We start from the raw sequence: 17,268 nt of genomic DNA on the forward strand, positions 1-17,268 counted from the left end.
AATGGAGGAGGAGGATGAGAGAGGAAGAGGAGGAGGAGGAGGAAGAACAGGAGGAGGAGGAAGAGGAGGCGTGATGACAAACATGCGGCAGAGGAGGAGGAGGAGGAGGAAGAAAGGGAGGAGGAGGAGGAGGAGGAGGAGGAAGAAAAGGAGGAGGAGGATGAGGGAGGAGGAGGAGGAGGAAGAAAGGGAGGAGGAGGAGAGGAAGAGGAGGAGGAGGAGGAGGAAGAAAGGGAGGAGGAGGATGAGAGAGGAAGAGGAGGAGGAGGAGGAAGAAGAGGAGGAGGAGGAAGAGGAGGCGTGATGACAAACAGGCGGCAGTAAAGAAACGGATTACACGACTGCTTTTCATCACGTCACCCAGGTTCACTGAAGGCGTGATGATCTGCAGATCTACACACACACACACACACACACACACACACACACACACACGCACACACACAAACACACACACACACACACCCAGTCGCCATTACTGTACACATGATGCTCCGTTACTAAAACTTCCCACTCATCGTTCATAAGACCCTGTGATGAGTGTGACATCATGCAGAGGAAGTGAAGGACAGTCACTGTTTATCAGTGCTGTTGTCACTGACAACCGGTAAACAAAGTTTTGTGTGTGTGATTTTTTATTATTATTTATTTCAGAAACACATGATACTTTGTTGATGTAATTTCTTCACCGAGACAACAAAAGTTTTTAGTCGCTGATCCCACATTTCAACACTTACCTGGATTTGCGTGTGTGTGTGTGTGTGTGTGTGTGTGTGTGTGTGTGTGTGTGTGTGTGTGTGTGTGTGTGTGTGTGTGTGTGTGTGTGTGGGTGAGGGTGAGTGAGTGCGTGCGTGCGTGTGTGTGTGTGTGCGTGTGTGTGTGTGTGTGTGCGTGTGTGAGTGCGTGTGTGAGTGTGTGTGTGTGTGTGTGTGTGTGTGTGTGTGTGTGTGTGTGTGTGTGTGTGTGTGTGTGTGTGTGTGTGTGTGTGTGTGTGTGTGTGTGTGTGTGTGTGGGTGAGGGTGAGTGAGTGCGTGTGTGTGTGTGCGTGTGTGTGTGTGTGTGTGTGCGTGTGTGAGTGCGTGTGTGTGTGCGTGTGTGAGTGCGTGTGTGTGTGTGTGTGTGTGTGTGTGTGTGTGTGTGTGTGTGTGTGTGTGTGTGTGTGTGTGTGTGTGTATGTGTGAGTGAGTGAGTGAGTGAGTGAGTGAGTGAGTGAGTGAGTGAGTGAGTGTGTGTGCGTGTGTGTGTGTGTGAGAGACCAACAGACCGACTCACAGTCACATGACAACATGTTGCTGACTCTGCACCCGCATACACATCTGGCCTGTTGTCATGGCTACAGGCGGTGACCGACGGACAGCGTTTGGTTGCTGTTTATAAGTTGTTCCGTGTGTGTGTGTGTGTGTGTGTGTGTGTGTGTGTGTGGTCAGCAGATGTTGCACTGATTTGTTCTGCAGATTTCTGTCTCCTTCTTTTTTCCACTCTCACTCTTCCTCGCTCACAGCCCCTCTTCAGACCGACCTCTCCTCCCTCTCCTCCTCCCTCCTCCCTCTCCTCCCTCTCCTCCCTCTCCTCCTCCCTCTCCTCCCTCTCCTCCCTCCTCCTCCTCCTCCTCCCTCCTCCCTCCTCCCTCGTCCCTCCTCCCTCTCCTCCTCCCTCCTCTCCTCCCTCCTCCCTCTCCTCCTCACTCCTCCCTCCTCCCTCTCCTCCTCCCTCCTCTCCTCCCTCCTCCCTCTCCTCCTCCCTCCTCCCTCTCCTCCTCCCTCCTCTCCTCCCTCCTCCCTCTCCTCCTCCCTCCTCTCCTCCCTCCTCCCTCTCCCTCCTCCCTCTCCTCCTCACTCCTCCCTCCTCCCTCTCCTCCTCCCTCCTCTCCTCCCTCCTCCCTCTCCCTCCTCCCTCTCCTCCTCACTCCTCCCTCCTCCCTCTCCTCCTCCCTCCCTCTCCTCCTCACTCCTCCCTCCTCCCTCTCCTCCTCACTCCTCCCTCCTCCTCTCCCTCTCCTCCTCCCCCCCTCTCCTCCTCCTCCATCTCCTCCCTCCCCTCCTCACTCCTCCCTCCTCCCTCTCCTCCTCACTCCTCCCTCCTCCCTCTCCTCCTCCCTCCTCCTCTCCCTCTCCTCCTCTCCTCCCTCCTCCCTCCTCCTCTCCTCCCTCCTCCCTCTCCTCCCTGTATTCGGGCGGAGCTGCAGCCGACGACCTCGGGGCCTGACGACGGAGCTTCTCCCCGACAACAGCCCCGAGTCACGACCGTCACGATGATGAACGACGCAGGGAAATGTTGACAGGCGGGCGGAGAGATTTCAAATCAGGTCTTAATCATCAACGTACAGTTCACAGCCACACACCCTGACAACACAGTGTGTGTGTGTGTGTGTGTGTGTGTGTGTGTGTGTGTCTTGACCTCTACTCCACGAGGCCAGGAGGTTCACCGCAGGCTGGGAGTCGACCTGTTTTGGAATAACAAGGAAGATGTTTCCCTCCTCACATGTCCTCACCCAGCACTTTACTGCCTCTGATGAGTTCCTCCTCTTCTAATAATAGTCTCTGACGTCGAACTGGAAAATGACGAACACTGACGCAACGTGTGATATCTTCTGGTGTCGCAGCCACAGAGAGATTAGCTGATTTCTGTGCGTCGGAGGCTCGATGGGCCTCATTAGCTCGAGGAACAGGAAGTGCCTCCGACTGCGGATGTGCCTCTGTTGAGCCGGCAGGAAGTTCCTGGTGGAGATTTTTGAGATGATGAACAACATCATCCACTGGTCACAGACTTCAGAAGGCAGAAGCCACTTAGTTCTTTAAAGGAACTAATGAAAATACAAATAGTCAGAGGAGCTTTTCACCACGAAACAACTGGAAACTTCGTCACGTCTGCGGTTCCCTCTTCTTCCTCTTCGTCTTCGTCGTCTTCTTCTTCTTCTTCTTCTTCTCTAATGGCAGTTGACATCCAGCGTGGAGGTTCACTATCGGCTCCTTCTTCTCTGGAGTTTTCCGTTTCCTCCGACAGCGGCAGATATTCAAATTTGACGAAAAAGCAAAAGGAGGCTGGAACCTACTGCATTGCGTTTTGTTGGGAGGAAAATGATGCAAGATTACGATAAGGCACATCTTCATTTAAAGTTATGATTCATTTGCATTAATTCAGATAGTCTTGCAAACACATGGAGCAGTTTGCGAGTTTCAGAGTCGCCTCGAGAAGTGGTGAGCAACTTGTTCTGTGATTGGCCAAGAATTCAAATGTTAGATTTGAAAATATGAGATGAATTTCCTTGTTTTAAAAGTTATTCACTTGATTCTCTCTTTGAATTCTTTCGTGAATTGATCATGAATCTGTCTCATTTCAAGATTTCTCGTCAAGTGACAACTGATCGTTTCACTCGTATTAAGTAAGTCTCTCCTCAAATTCACAGATTATTTCTTCATCATTTCATTGTTCTGCAGTGTAATTGAGACTCTGTGTGGAGCAGAGTTCAGAGAGGACGAGCGGCGTCTTGTTCCACCGCCAGAAACTTTCTCTGGAGGACGGGATGATCGATGGGGCGTCTCGGCTTTGAACGGGACGGGGGCGCTGAAATACTGTATTTTAATTGGTGCAGTAATTTATCATCTGTCCACTCAACAGGATCCAACCGATGAAAGGTGCATTTTGCAAAAGGTAATCGACAAGATTAAGGGACAAGTCCAGGAGGATACTGATCTTTGGTACACGAGAGGAATGATTTATGAACGATGGGAAGCACATGGGTCACACACACACACACAAACCTGATCTGACAGATTTACTGCTTTGAACAGGTTCATGCACTTTTTTAAAATGTCTGAGAAAATGACGACACTGGGAAAGTAAGAAACATAAATCTGGAAGGAGAACATCTGTCAATATCTACCTGTTTAAGTAATGTTCTGTAACGCCACACACACACACACATGCACACACACACACACACACACACACATGCACACACACACACACACCGAACACACACTCACACACACACACACACATGCACGCGCACACACACACACACACACACATGCACACACACACACACACACACATGCACACACACACGTACACACCGAACACACACTCACACACACACACATACACACACATTGAACACACACTCACACACACACACACACACACACACACATTGAACACACACTCACACACACTCACACACACACACATTGAACACACACTCACACACACACACACACACACACACATTGAACACACACTCACACACACACACACATTGAACACACACTCACACACACAACCACACACACACACACATTGAACACACACTCACACACACACACACACACACACACACACATTGAACACACACTCACACACACACACACACACACACACCGAACACACAAGAAAACAACTTTCTGTGGCACTTTATGTGTCGTTCGCTCCCGTTTCCTTTTTTTCATGCTTCTTCTCCTTTCGGCGTTTTCCACGTGTGCAGCAACTTCTCCGGTGACTCATCGTGCAGGAAACTCGGGGCCACGCTCAGACTCGTGACTCAGAGTCTGTCGACCGGCCTCTCGTCCATCAGACGTCCGCCGTGACTCATAATCAGTTGTATCATATCTGGTTTCGATCAAACCAAACTTAAATGTGTGTTTCTCCGTGTCCAGTGTAAATAGATCCATGATCTTTACGTTTCCCTCTCCACTACTCTAAAGAGAACTTTATTAGAACTATGTCGTATTATAACAATCCGGTATAACACTTCTACCTTATAACAAGTGCAGACAGAGAGAGGAGAAGTCGAGAGACGCAGCTGTGACTGTCACCTTGTCCGAGGCTTCATCACGCTCTTCATCTCCCTCTTCGTCACGCTCTTCATCACGCTCTTCATCACGCTCTTCATCAGCCCTTCATCACGCTTTTCATCACGCTCTTCATCACGCTCTTCATCGCGCTCTTCATCGCGCTCTTCATCATGCTCCAGCTCTTCATCACGCTCTTCATCACGCTCTTCATCACGCTCTTCATCACGCTCTTCATCACCCTCTTCATCACGCTCTTCATCGCGCTCTTCATCACGCTCTTCATCACGCTCCAGCTCTTCATCACGCTCTTCATCACCCTCTTCATCACGCTCTTCATCACGCTCTTCATCACGCTCTTCATCACCCTCTTCATCACGCTCTTCAGAGAGAGATAGAAAAACTACATCATCCGCACATATATTGATTTCTTTAATCCTGCATTCACACCGAATGCGACATCCATTAATGCGAAGATGGGAAACTTGCGAAGACGTCATTTGCTTCACCAGCTCGATGTGTAATATTTGGACTCAAGTGTAATATTTGAATGACGCCATGTCGCGATAGCCACTTAGCATTGAGCTCCTCCCTACGTCCCCACGAAGGTCCAGGAAATAACGAGAATGTTTTACATCATAAGTTGAAAGTTTTACTTAATAACTTGAAAGTTTAACGTCATAACTTGAAACTCACGAAAATAACGTGACACCACGCCGCCGAGTAGTAACGTGTGACGTTTTCCCCTGAAGGAGCGAGTCTTTCTAAAACCACGGAGCACCTGCCGCCGCTGAGTTTCCATTCAGCTGAACGTCCCCAGCTGTAAATCCACTGCTCTGTCGACTCCAACACACACATTGTTCAGGCCTCACAGTGGACTGTGTGTGTGTGTGTGTGTGTGTGTGTGTGTGTGTGTGTGTGTGTGTGTGTGTGTGAGGCATCTGCCTGCTTAGAACAGCGTGACCTAATTCCCAAAGTGGACATGAGGTTACATTTCCTCACTCTCTCACTATTCACAGTCATTTCAGAAATCAACACGGACACAGGGAGGAGTTTTTATCAGCATCATCGTCCACGAGCACGAGGACGATCTAATATTTCGTCCTCCTGTGTTAAAATACTCTCTTTATTTACATGTTACGACAGAGATTTGATCACGAGGGAAGATGAAAGCAGCTGCTTCAGTTCAGGAGTCACAGACGCCGTCAGTCGGGTCAGAGATGAGTCATCGCGATGGAGATGATGGAGGTCGTCTTGGACGTGTCAGTGGTCTTGGACGTGTCTGTGGTCTTGGAACGTGTCAGTGGTCATCAGTGGTAATGGACGTGTCAGTGGTAATGGACGTGTCAGTGGTCATCAGTGGTAATGGACATGTCAGTGGTCATGGACGTGTCAGTAGTAATGGACGTGTCTGTAGTAATGGACGTGTCAGTGGTAATGGACGTGTCAGTGGTAATGGACGTGTCAGTGGTCATCAGTGGTAATGGACATGTCAGTGGTCATGGACGTGTCAGTAGTAATGGACGTGTCTGTAGTAATGGACGTGTCAGTGGTAATGGACGTGTCAGTGGTAATGGACGTGTCAGTGGTCATGGACATGTCAGTGGTCATGGACGTGTCTGTAGTAATGGACGTGTCAGTAGTAATGGACGTGTCAGTAGTAATGGACGTGTCTGTAGTAATGCACGTGTCAGTAGTAATGGACGTGTCAGTGGTCATGGACGTGTCTGTAGTAATGGACGTGTCAGTGGTCATGGACGTGTCAGTGGTCATGGACGTGTCTGTAGTAATGGACGTGTCAGTGGTAATGGACGTGTCAGTGGTCATGGACGTGTCTGTAGTAATTTAACGTTATTTTCTGGAAATTGTATGAATATTTCATTAAAACTTTATAGATTATTTCTTAAAAATTGGATGAATATTTCGTTAAAACTTTTAGATTATTTCGTGAAAACTTTACGATTATTTAGTGAAATTATTTTGATTATTTTGTAAAAATGTTCACAATATTCCGTGAAACCTTCTCCTTATAATGTGAAAACGTATCATTTAAACACGAAACGTCATGTTTGAATCATCATGTGGACGGAGAACGAATAGTCCTAAAATCTAATTCACACACATGGACAAATTAAATCCACAGCTCACTTGACTTTTCCCACTTCTCTCTCTCTGTGGGAGGAAATCAGAAAACCAGAGGAACCGATCATGTGATGTGTGAGAAATCATACAGCTTGTAACACACACACACACACACACACACACACACACACACAGCTGCAGTATATGTGCTGAATATCCTGCACCATTACGATGCAGAAACACACGTGGCTCTGCCGGGACATCGCCCACCAGTGATGAAGACGTGGTGGGAAGCTCAGTGTGTAATTCTGTCGTCTTTGTGATGTGGACACACATGTGTGTGTCTCTGCCCAACCTATTCATAGACTCTACAGCTACAGCCGCCGTCGCCGCGAGGGGCCTCCCGACGGAATCCATCCCGACGTAACAACCTGACACGTGGGTGCGAGATTTGTTTTTCAATCTTCTCCTTCCGTCTTTCTGCCTCTTAAAAAAACCAAACATGTTCAAGTCGTATTCCGACCGTGTTCCCTCCAAGTCCATCTCTCGCCTCACTTTGTTCTGACTCCCAACTTTCCCACACTTCCAGCCCCACGGTCTCTGCCAAGGCCAACACTTCTGACCCCCGCTGCCAAAAAGATGCCCACTGCTGCCGGGGGGGGGGGGGGGGGGGGGGGGGGGGGGGGGTTGATCCCGTGTCCCCAGGGAGGATCATGTGTTGTGTCAACACGGGGCAGGAGCCCCCTACAAACAACCGTTACCCATGGTGCAGTGCAGCGCCAGAGGGGTGGACGGTGCCCAGCGGCTTCGCCTCCTGCCAACTGTAGTACAGCAACAACACGGGGTCGGGGGGCCATGCCAGCTTCCTGCCGTCAGATTAGTGGACGCGGCAAATGGCTGTGATAGCGCCGGGGTCGGACCCGACGACCGCGAGCGGCGGCAGCAGCTGTCATCTCGTCTGAACTGGTCAAAACACCAGACTCATAGAATCAAAGGCTGATGACCAGTGACTGTTAGGAGGAAAGAGGGGGCGGGGGGGGTAATGTCTTTCCTTTGACGTGCAAAACAACCCCAGATCAACACAGTTTGAAGAAAGTCAGTTTGCCCACGAGAGTCGACGCTGAGCCTGAAAACAGTTGTGCAATGTGTTTCTGTGGCTCTGGCGGAAAAATGGACCCCGAGGACGTCGGAGTGTGGAAACTCAGACTGCTCAACAGAAGAGCCTCTGTTTCAAAACGTGTAGCCTGGAATTTGAAACATGGCCCTTGTCAGCCAGGCCGCGAGAAAGGATTTATTAGAAAATGTGATTCGGGCCTTTTTGGCTACTTGACCCGTTTCAAAGGAGTTTAAATATCTCAACTCGGGCGAAATATTGTGTGGCGCGTTGACGCGATACCCAATGAGCGTTGAGATCCTCCCTCCGTCACCGTGGTCAGACGGCCTGTCGTTGTATCATGACCGGAGGATCACTACTGAAGAAGGAAGTGAACCAGGAAGTGAACCAGGAAGTGAACCAGGAAGTTGGACGCTAGCCAGTTAGCCCCAGTTAGCACCATCGCTTAGTGTAGCTTTGCCGTCGGCCCTCCTGTCTGACTTCATTTCATTCAACAGCTCATGTTTACACGTGCGTGTGTCTTTGTCTGTTTGTTCAGATGAGTTTTGTCGGAGAAAGTGAAAGTGGGCAAATCTTCGCGCGAATGGTCGACCCAAATCACCAAAACATTTCCAGTGACCAAACTTTTTTCTTACTCGCGCAATTGGAATTTAAAGTTTAAAAAATGAGTGTAATTAACGTCTGGGTCACAGAAGAGAAAAGTAGAGAAAAGAAAGAGAAGAAAAATAAAACAACTATTAGCAAACTCCTACTACAACAGCTAGCTAGATGCTACCTAGCTGAGATTGACACAGCGGCTATTGCTAGCTAGCTAACTATAACTTTTACTAGTTATACAGTAGGAATACAGTAGGAGTTAGCTAGTTACTATTAGAACACACACAGTATCATAAATTGATAAGCATCATAGTTGCGGGGGCCCCACAGAGACTGCCCACGTATAGGGCCCAGAATTTGGTGCTACACCCCTGAACGCACCACAACAGTAAATGGTCGCACTCTCCCTTTAAGTCCACGAAAAACCGAGCAGGACCCTCTGGCACCTGCTGTCAGTGGTGTCTCTGCCCCCACGGCGAGCGACCTTTGACCCCTGGTGGTCGGCAGACTGAGGGGGGCCTCGCGCCTCCACCTGTTGCTGGGGGGGGGGGTCACACCCTAACTGTCCCCCCCTCCACCTCTGGAAATAGAACCGTGTTGCCACAGGCAGTTACATAAGTGAGGGAGCGCTTGATTAATGAGCACAGGAGGTTTGTCGAGACTCGTCGTGGTATGATATCTATTTGCGAGTTGTTGTTGTTGTTGTTGTCGTCGTGTGAGTTTACGACGACGTGAGCGTCCGGAATAAATCAGGCAGTTTTATGCGGCTCTCGTTCTTTTGTCGGGCCTCGGTCCTGGGGCGATGGAGGCTGGAGGCTGGAGGGCCGGGGACCAGGACGAGGCGTTCGGGTGTCGTGGGTTAATAAAGTGCCGAGGTGCTGAGGAGCCACCTGTCACTCAAAGACCTCCGGCGTGTTACGGCTCAGATTGACGACCTCTGACGTGACCTGATTCCGTTTGGCTGCACAGCTCACAGACGAAGGTTTCAAATTCAATTACATTAAAAAGCCACATGACATATTAAAGGTTGTTTATGAAGCAGAATGTACAAAAACGTGCTGTACACAAAAATAGAGCATAAGAAGCTTAAAAGAAATGATTTTCTCTACTGAAACACCCCGAGTGAAGCCCAGATAGGAGAGAAAGTAAAGAATATATAAAGAGAGGAGGCGTGTGTTACTAAAAGAACAATATTTCATACTTTAATATTGTCTCTGGCAGGCATTAGCTGTATTAAATACACATTTTGCTTTCCAGTTTTTTTCTCCTCTTGCCTCCCCGAGTGGATTGTTTAGTTTCCAGTTCACATTTTCAAACATGTAACTGACTTTATATTCACGTCAAACCGGCGTCACCGTTCTGTCGACGCCGAGGCAAAATAGACATTTGGAACCATTATTATTTACACGTAGAGTTACAAAAATATATTTCAACAAAATAAAAAGACATTTACAGATATAGGAAAGCTCTATAAAATTACAAATATATTTTTTTCTATTATAAAAAGCCCTTTTTCCTTTTTGTTAAAGAACTCTTCCAGGACGAGGAAGTGGGACCTGCTCTGTGTGTGCGTGTGTGCGTGTGTGTGTGTGTGCATGTGTGTGTGTGTGTGTGTGTGTGTGTGTGTGTGTGCGTGTGCGTGTGCGTGTGTGCGTGTGTGCGTGTGTGTGTGTGGGCAGATAAACGTTCCAGTGACTTTGCAGCGAATATTCCAAGTTGTCCGTCAGCTCGTGAGTATTCTTGTCCTCAGGATCCCGTCGTTGCTGAATGTCCCGCCGTCGCCAGGCGGCCTGGAGTCGGCGGAGCGCGGCCAGATTAACTTCAGGACCCGACGGCGAGCAGATCTGTTGGCAGTCGCTGTGACATCCAGCTGTATCCTGTTGGGTGGTTGTCAGTGTGTGTGTGTGTGTGTGTGTGGTGGGGGGGGGGGGGGGGGGGGCAGGTGCACATCCACTCCCTCCGTCTCTCTCGTGGCAACAGTCCGGGACGTCACATGCCTGAGAACAGACACACAGACCTGATTAGAACTGGACTCTGTGGCTCCGGAGGGTCGCGGCTCTATTCTCAGAGCGGCGGACGTTCATCTTTTAAAGACCCGGGCATCGTAAAAGAAACTCTGGTGGAGTCTGACCGAGCGTCCAGCTCCCGTCCTGTGAAAGACTCACATTCAGAGGCCAGAACACACAACAGAAATAAGGAAAGTGTGTTTCACCTCCCACTCCTTTTACATTTACAGTCGGAATTTTCACCCCCTTTTTTTTTTTTTTCTTCGCACCGGCGCACATTCCTCCGACTCTGCTGCAAGTTCCAACACTCACAAGCCCCAAAGTCAAGAAGGGGCCCGACACACACAGATTAGACGACGTGTACGTCTCCTTTTTTTACCCATGATGCACTGTGAACCCCGACATGACGCCCTGGTGACGCTCTCAGATCGCTGTGGGACCCAGACCCATTCTGGGAGCTCATTTCAATTTGTACGGTCTGGATCTCCTCCGTCGGGGAGGGATGGTCCCTCCGACAGAAAACTCAACGGCCCAATCACCACCGATTATCTGATAGTGGGCGGGGTTAATACCGCGCCGCGGACAGAAGCATCATCACAGACGTCACAGACGTCTCGGGATTAGTCTGTGTCCGTCGGACATCGAGAAATGAACCGTGAGGTCCCCGACTAATACGTACGAGAGTATTCGTCTGACCAGGCCAGGCTACATGAAACACTTTCATACGCTTTTTTTCCAAAGCCGAGTGACGGAGTGAAAAGCGATACGCTGCCCCGGAGGCCTCGCGACGTCTCCGTCCGCGCCCCGACACATCTTCGTTTCTCAGAAACCCGAGGGCAGCGTCTCCCGTGTCACTTCACGAGCGGTCGTTCATCACGGCGCTCTGACATGAGCACTTACTCTCTAACGTCCTGTCGAGGTCGGCGATGAAATCCTCCAGCTCCTTGGTGTCGCCCAGTTTGGCTGCGAAAGGAGAAGCAGAGATTTCAGACCTCCAGGAGACGAGAGTGACGACGTCCTTCATCATCGTGCCTCCTCCTCCACATGATTTATGCTTTTTAATATGTAGTCCCACTTTGATCCACGCAGAAAGTTCAAATAGTGGTTTTACTAGAATCTGATTAAATATGATACGAGTCTTACTGCAAAAATATTTTACGGATTAAACAATGAAGAAAAATATGTTTGTTTTTACAGGAAAAAAGGTAATTTTCTTAACCAAAATTTGACATATCTGGTTATATTTGTGTTTTCTTTTTATTTGATAGTTATTTATAACAAAGTTAAAGTGTAAATGATCGTTAGCATCAGCCCGTTAATGAAAAATCGATATTGGTCAGACTCTAATCATTCACGTATAAGGTGTGTGTGTGTGTGTGCGTGTGTGTGTGTGTGTGCGTGTGCAGTGAGCTCACGTTTTGGTGACATCGGAGGGGGGGAGGCGCCGGCCGGGGGGGAGAACACCGTGGGGGAGTTGAGCCGCTCATCACTGAAGCTGAAGCTGTTTCTGTTCAGAGACTCTGCACCTGTCGGACGGAGAGAGAGAGAGGACAACATGAACACACACACACATTGAGATCAGGTGAGAGCTCACTTGTACACACACACACACACACACACACACACACACACACATGCTTGTATCTGCACAGACGAGACAATTCGTATAAACAAACTGAGCAGCAACGGTCACGTGTACGTGACAGAGACGTTTCCTCTCCAGACTCCAGAGCGAATGTGCAACTGACCGCGAGTCAGCGAGTGAACCTGCGACTCTGGAAATCACTGACAGAACGTTGACGCGTTGGAAGCACAAGTTATTCTTTCTCTATATTCTGTCCGACCCCAAATCTCCACACGCACGAGGACGTCATGTGTGACATTGTGTTTGTCTGAGTTTATTCTTCCTCAGCTTCCTGACGCTGTGTGTGTGTGTGTGTGTGTGTGTGTGTGTGTGTGTGTGTGTGTGTGTGTGTGTGTGTGTGTGTGTGTGTGTGTGTGTGTGTGGAATCTTTTTAACGTCTGTCTCACTCGACTCCCCACTCCCTCTCTGACCTCTACCACTCAGCACTGAACACACAGCGGGAGACGGGAGACGCCACACACACACACACACACACACACACACACACACACACACACACACACACACACACACACACACACACACACACACACGGAGCTCCTCTCAGTCTCTGGCTCAGTGACTTGGCTCATTAATCTGCTCAGCCCGGCGACAGGTTCTTCTCTTCATCTCAGGAATCTGATCCCTGGAGCCAATCGACGGGCGGCGCAGGTTCAAACACCTGCCCCCTGTTTTTGACCCGCTTCAATTCAGATCTTTATCATTTCGCTTCCTGGAGTCATGGACGTCCTGTCTCTCCTCAGATCGCCTCTCCTGATTCTGCTCTTTTCTTTCTAAATCTCTTCCCATCATTTCCTTGTAAATCCCTTCCTGGGGAGGGGAGCTGCAGAAAATCTTTGCTCAAGCTTCTCAGTCCGTCTGCAGCCGGAGAAGGAGAAGGAGAAGGAGAAGGAGAAGGAGACCTGTTTTGTAAAAAGCCGCTGCATGGTGGAGGGGTGTCGTCATGCGTGACAGTAAAACAAAGAAATAAAAAAAACTTTGGGGAGACGCAGCCACAATGTGGCGGCAGCGGCGCCAAGACATGCTGCAGCTTAATAATCTGAGCACAACATCGGAGTGTGTCGACGTACTGTACATGTGCAACAGTTTGCATATGATGATGAGATTCTGCACACAAAGAATGTTCCAGAGGGAGAAAAGACAGAAACTTCCTGCCGCTCGCTCCTCACACGTCAAAGATCAGTCTGCTACTATGTGAGGTCGTCTCTTTTCATCTCTTTTTAATATTCAGGCACGTGACCTGAAAACCGTACTATTGTCGGAACGGTGATTTTAACTGTCTGTGATTTGTATGTTTTTGTGAAAGCAGTTGCTATATAAATAAATGGATTATTATATATATATATATATATATATATATATATATATATATAAACTGATTATTTATATTTATATATATATATATACACACACATATATTTATACACATATATATACACACACACATATATATGTGTATATATATATATATATACACACATATATACACAAATATATGTGTGTATATATATATACACACATATATATGTGTGTGTGTATATATATATAAACTGATTATATATATATATACACACACACACACACACATATTTATACACATATATATATATACACACACATATATACACATATATATACATTTATACGCATATATACGCATATATATATAAATGTATATAAATGTATGTATGTATATATATCTATCGTCGGACCGATGACCATGACGTCATCAGCTGATCGACACTCACTCTCGGAGTCGCTGATGCCGCTGTCGCTGACGCTCGCGCTGCTCCGCCTCTTCACCGTCTGCAGGTGCTCGTCGTACCGGAAGTGACGCTTCTCCACCGGCGACGTGAAGTCTTCGATCACCGCGGCGAACTCGCACAGCGCGTCGCTCAGCTCCTCCGCTATGAACACGCAGTCACACTTCTCAGTTCTCATGATGTCATCCTGATATTGTGTCATTGTGTGTTCATTTGTGTTTAGAAATACGACAGTGAAGTTGTTGACTGAGTTCAAAACATAAAGTGACACTAGAAGCAAAAGTACAATTATTATTTTTTTGTATTAAAAAAAAAAAGACGCAGAAAACAACTCACCTTGAGATTTGAGCTTTGGAGACTTCATGATTCCAGAGGTTATCAGCTAAAGTCCTGGAAGCTGTGTGTGTTATCTCTGTATATATGAATATATATATATGTATATATATTCAGTGTGTGTGTGTTCCTCAGTGTAGAGTCCCGGTGTGTCTGAACTCCTGCAGGTCTTGAACGAACCCTTCAGCCCGAGCACCGCCGCTTTTCACCGAGCTCTGCTCCGAGTGGGCGGAGTCACGGATGGGAGGTGTGTGTGTGTGTGTGTGTGTGTGTGTGTAAAGTGACCAATTACCAGTGACACTCCCCCTCCCTCCCTCTCTCATAAAGAGCGTGTTTGTAAACACCGCTGCGTGACGTCACACGTGTGCTACAGATATTAATATCGTGACCAATGAGCTTTTCATATTTATTTATTTTCTTTATCACCGGGAAGATTCTGACGGGAGGAGGCCAAGCTGTGATTAACAGCCCAGTCGGGACATCCAGGAGCCTGACACACCCACACACACACACTCACACACACACACACACACACACACACACTGATATCATCCGTTAAATATGGAAGGTTCACTACAGTTCACTTCATCTCGACTCGTGCGGCACTAAACTGTGTTTATGTGGTTTGTTATGTAACTTTAACAGATTCATATTCATAAATCTGCATGGGAACAACTTATAAAACTAAATGTGTTACTGTTAATACAAAAACTTCTGTTTACGTGTGAATGCGTCACTGACAGTGAAACAGTGTTATGTTATATAATAATGTCATAATTCTGCCTACATGAGAACTTTACACACACACACACACATATATATAAATATATACTTTATTTATACAACTTTTTCACATTACATAAATAATTCACATGTGACTTTAACATGAAGTTTATCATTTGTCTGCTACAACGTATTTTACAAATCAAAGTGATGAATTATTGAATGGTACATTATGAAAACTGCGTCAGAGTCACGAGGCTACAGCCATCAGGTTATAAAAAGCAGACTATTTGATTTTTAAATTTAAAGATGCTGAAAACACATATTTGAAGTGACCTGATGTCATCATGTGTTTTCATGCTCAGAGCTGCACCTGGTTTTGTGCCACATCATCTCAGACGATCTCATCACGTCAATCAAACTTCATATTTATCAGACACAAGAGAAACTGGCTCGTCAGTTGAAGCTGGAGCGACACCTGGTGGCGACACGCCGCAGCTGCACCTGACGTCTGGAAGCTCAGGATCTGAGTGGAGGTATGTGTGTTTTTTCTTTTTCCAAAAATTGGAAACATGAGTTGATTTGAAATATAATCTTGCCTCAAGTATCACAAGTTTCCATCAGGGAGCGGAGTCGATGGAAAGACTCGGAAGTCGGTTCCAAGAAAACTGAGAATTGATGAAGACTGTGTGATTCAGTTGAAAGGTCCGGGCAGAGCTGATTCCCCAAAAATATGAATCAGAACCGATTACAATTTCAAATATTGTGTAATAAGATTATAGTCACATTGTCAAGGATGTACTTGATTACATTTTGATTATGACTTAAAATATGGCAATTATAAAATCACGATTTAAGAAATAGTAAATATAATAACCACTGCTGTTGACTCATGAAAAGTAGATGTTAAACGTTTGCGAGTCTTATTTGATTTTTAAATACTGAATGTTCGACTGTATGTTCAACAGTATATCAATATACTACTGTATACATAAGTCAACAATATATAACTTTATACATTACTCCTCTCGGGTTTCCAGTTTTGTTCATGTTTTATTAATTTTCTTTTATGATTCATACATAATGACAATGGAGTATTAATTCCTTTTGTTTACATTTAAATGGAAGAAGGATTTTTGATTGAGCGCTCCTGTTTCACAACAAGAGTTAGAAGAAATGCTCGTTTTGTTTGTTTTGTAAATGCTGAAAATGATAAATGCATTTTTATTTGTGTTGAAAATATTCTCCATGTTTAAAAGAGATTTTTAAAAAGTAAATTTGCGGACCTCTAAATTTCGTGGTTGCATCTATCTTTTTTAGTACAAGGTGCAATTTTTCTTAATGTTTGATTTTGAAGTAATCAGATTATATTAGGTTCAGTAAGGTTCAGTATTCAGTTACTCATTACATTGAGTGATCTGACCCAACCCTGATAATGGTGAACTCTCTATGTGCAGCAAAAAGAAAAATTGGTTTTGTGTTGAAACGCGGTCGTCTGAAGCTCCAAGACCCTCGCGACTTTATTCCCACGGTCAAACTCCACAGACACAAACAACTGTCCAGTGAAAACGTCCCGTGCGTTCATTTGCCTTCAGCAGATCGGCAGCGTCCAGGAGGAGAGACCCTGCTGAGACCTCCACACCTCCGGGGCCCAGTGGAACACGACCAGCAGATGGATGAACGCTCCGCGTGTGTGCAGCTGCACGTGTCCGTTGACCGTGCGACTTCGCGACGGGGGTCTGGTCTCAGCGGCCGAGGTGCTAAAAGTGACACCGCCACCAGCGAGACGCCACGAGAGGAGATCAGTGTTTCACCGGCTCATACCAGAGATGCTAATAAATCACAGCGCTGGACACTGAGAGGAAAGAAAAACTACTTTACATATTTACATTCATTGCTATTCATTTCTGACGGGACAAAGTTACAAGATATTGGCTTAAAAGAGAGAAATAATCCGACTCGTGTTGCAAAAAAACACAAAACTATTGTGTTTTTATACTTTTTCTAAAAACGAGCGGATGCACAGTGCAAATATTAATGATTATTTGTATGAGGACAAGTATTTCAAGCGGGTAGGAGATCATTTATATCCTCAGGCTAATGTCCGTCTTGATATGTGCCTTTAAAATACATAAAAAAATTGTTAAAGACTGTATTACTCTTTTTTTTGTGTGTGCATCCTACTCAGTTACAAGATGACAGGAGCCGTAACTCA

General features: G+C 46.8%; 1 protein-coding gene and 1 long non-coding RNA gene across 4 annotated transcripts; one reads left to right on the forward strand and one right to left on the reverse strand.

Moving 5' to 3' along the window:
* Positions 1-9,598: 9,598 nt before the first annotated feature.
* On the reverse strand, positions 9,599-14,559 carry rgcc (regulator of cell cycle). Of its 3 annotated transcripts, none has more exons than XM_047337425.1 (5): positions 14,334-14,528; positions 13,983-14,184; positions 12,005-12,115; positions 11,490-11,552; positions 9,599-10,580 (listed from the first exon to the last, which is right to left on the reverse strand). In XM_047337425.1, exons 2-5 carry the CDS (start codon positions 14,173-14,175, stop codon positions 10,573-10,575), a joined length of 375 nt encoding a protein of 124 aa, XP_047193381.1. In that variant the 5' UTR covers positions 14,176-14,184; positions 14,334-14,528; the 3' UTR covers positions 9,599-10,572. The 3 variants fall into 3 exon arrangements, with proteins under 3 accessions (XP_047193381.1, XP_035460222.2, XP_047193382.1); XM_035604329.2 differs by having other exon boundaries at positions 13,983-14,141; positions 14,334-14,527; XM_047337426.1 differs by lacking the exons at positions 9,599-10,580; positions 11,490-11,552; positions 12,005-12,115 and adding an exon at positions 12,518-13,092 and having other exon boundaries at positions 14,334-14,559.
* On the forward strand, positions 12,028-16,784 carry LOC118282838. The gene is made up of 3 exons (XR_004784352.2): positions 12,028-12,171; positions 15,419-15,589; positions 16,649-16,784. It is a non-coding gene; the product is annotated as an uncharacterized LOC118282838 (long non-coding RNA).
* Positions 16,785-17,268: the final 484 nt, after the last annotated feature.

The sequence above is a fragment of the Scophthalmus maximus genome, chromosome 14, assembly GCF_022379125.1.
Source record: "Scophthalmus maximus strain ysfricsl-2021 chromosome 14, ASM2237912v1, whole genome shotgun sequence".
In the NCBI taxonomy this organism is placed as follows: domain Eukaryota; kingdom Metazoa; phylum Chordata; class Actinopteri; order Pleuronectiformes; family Scophthalmidae; genus Scophthalmus; species Scophthalmus maximus.

Excerpts from the sequence above, each read along its gene's own strand:
- rgcc (XM_047337425.1), bottom strand. The coding sequence starts at position 14,175 with ATGAGAACTGAGAAGTGTGACTGCGTGTTCATAGCGGAGGAGCTGAGC. Across the intron at positions 12,116-13,982 it reads CGGCATCAGCGACTCCGAGA|GTGCAGAGTCTCTGAACAGA; the intron begins GTGAGTGTCGAT and ends TCCGTCCGACAG. Across the intron at positions 11,553-12,004 it reads CCCTCCGATGTCACCAAAAC|CCAAACTGGGCGACACCAAG; the intron begins GTGAGCTCACTG and ends CTCCTTTCGCAG.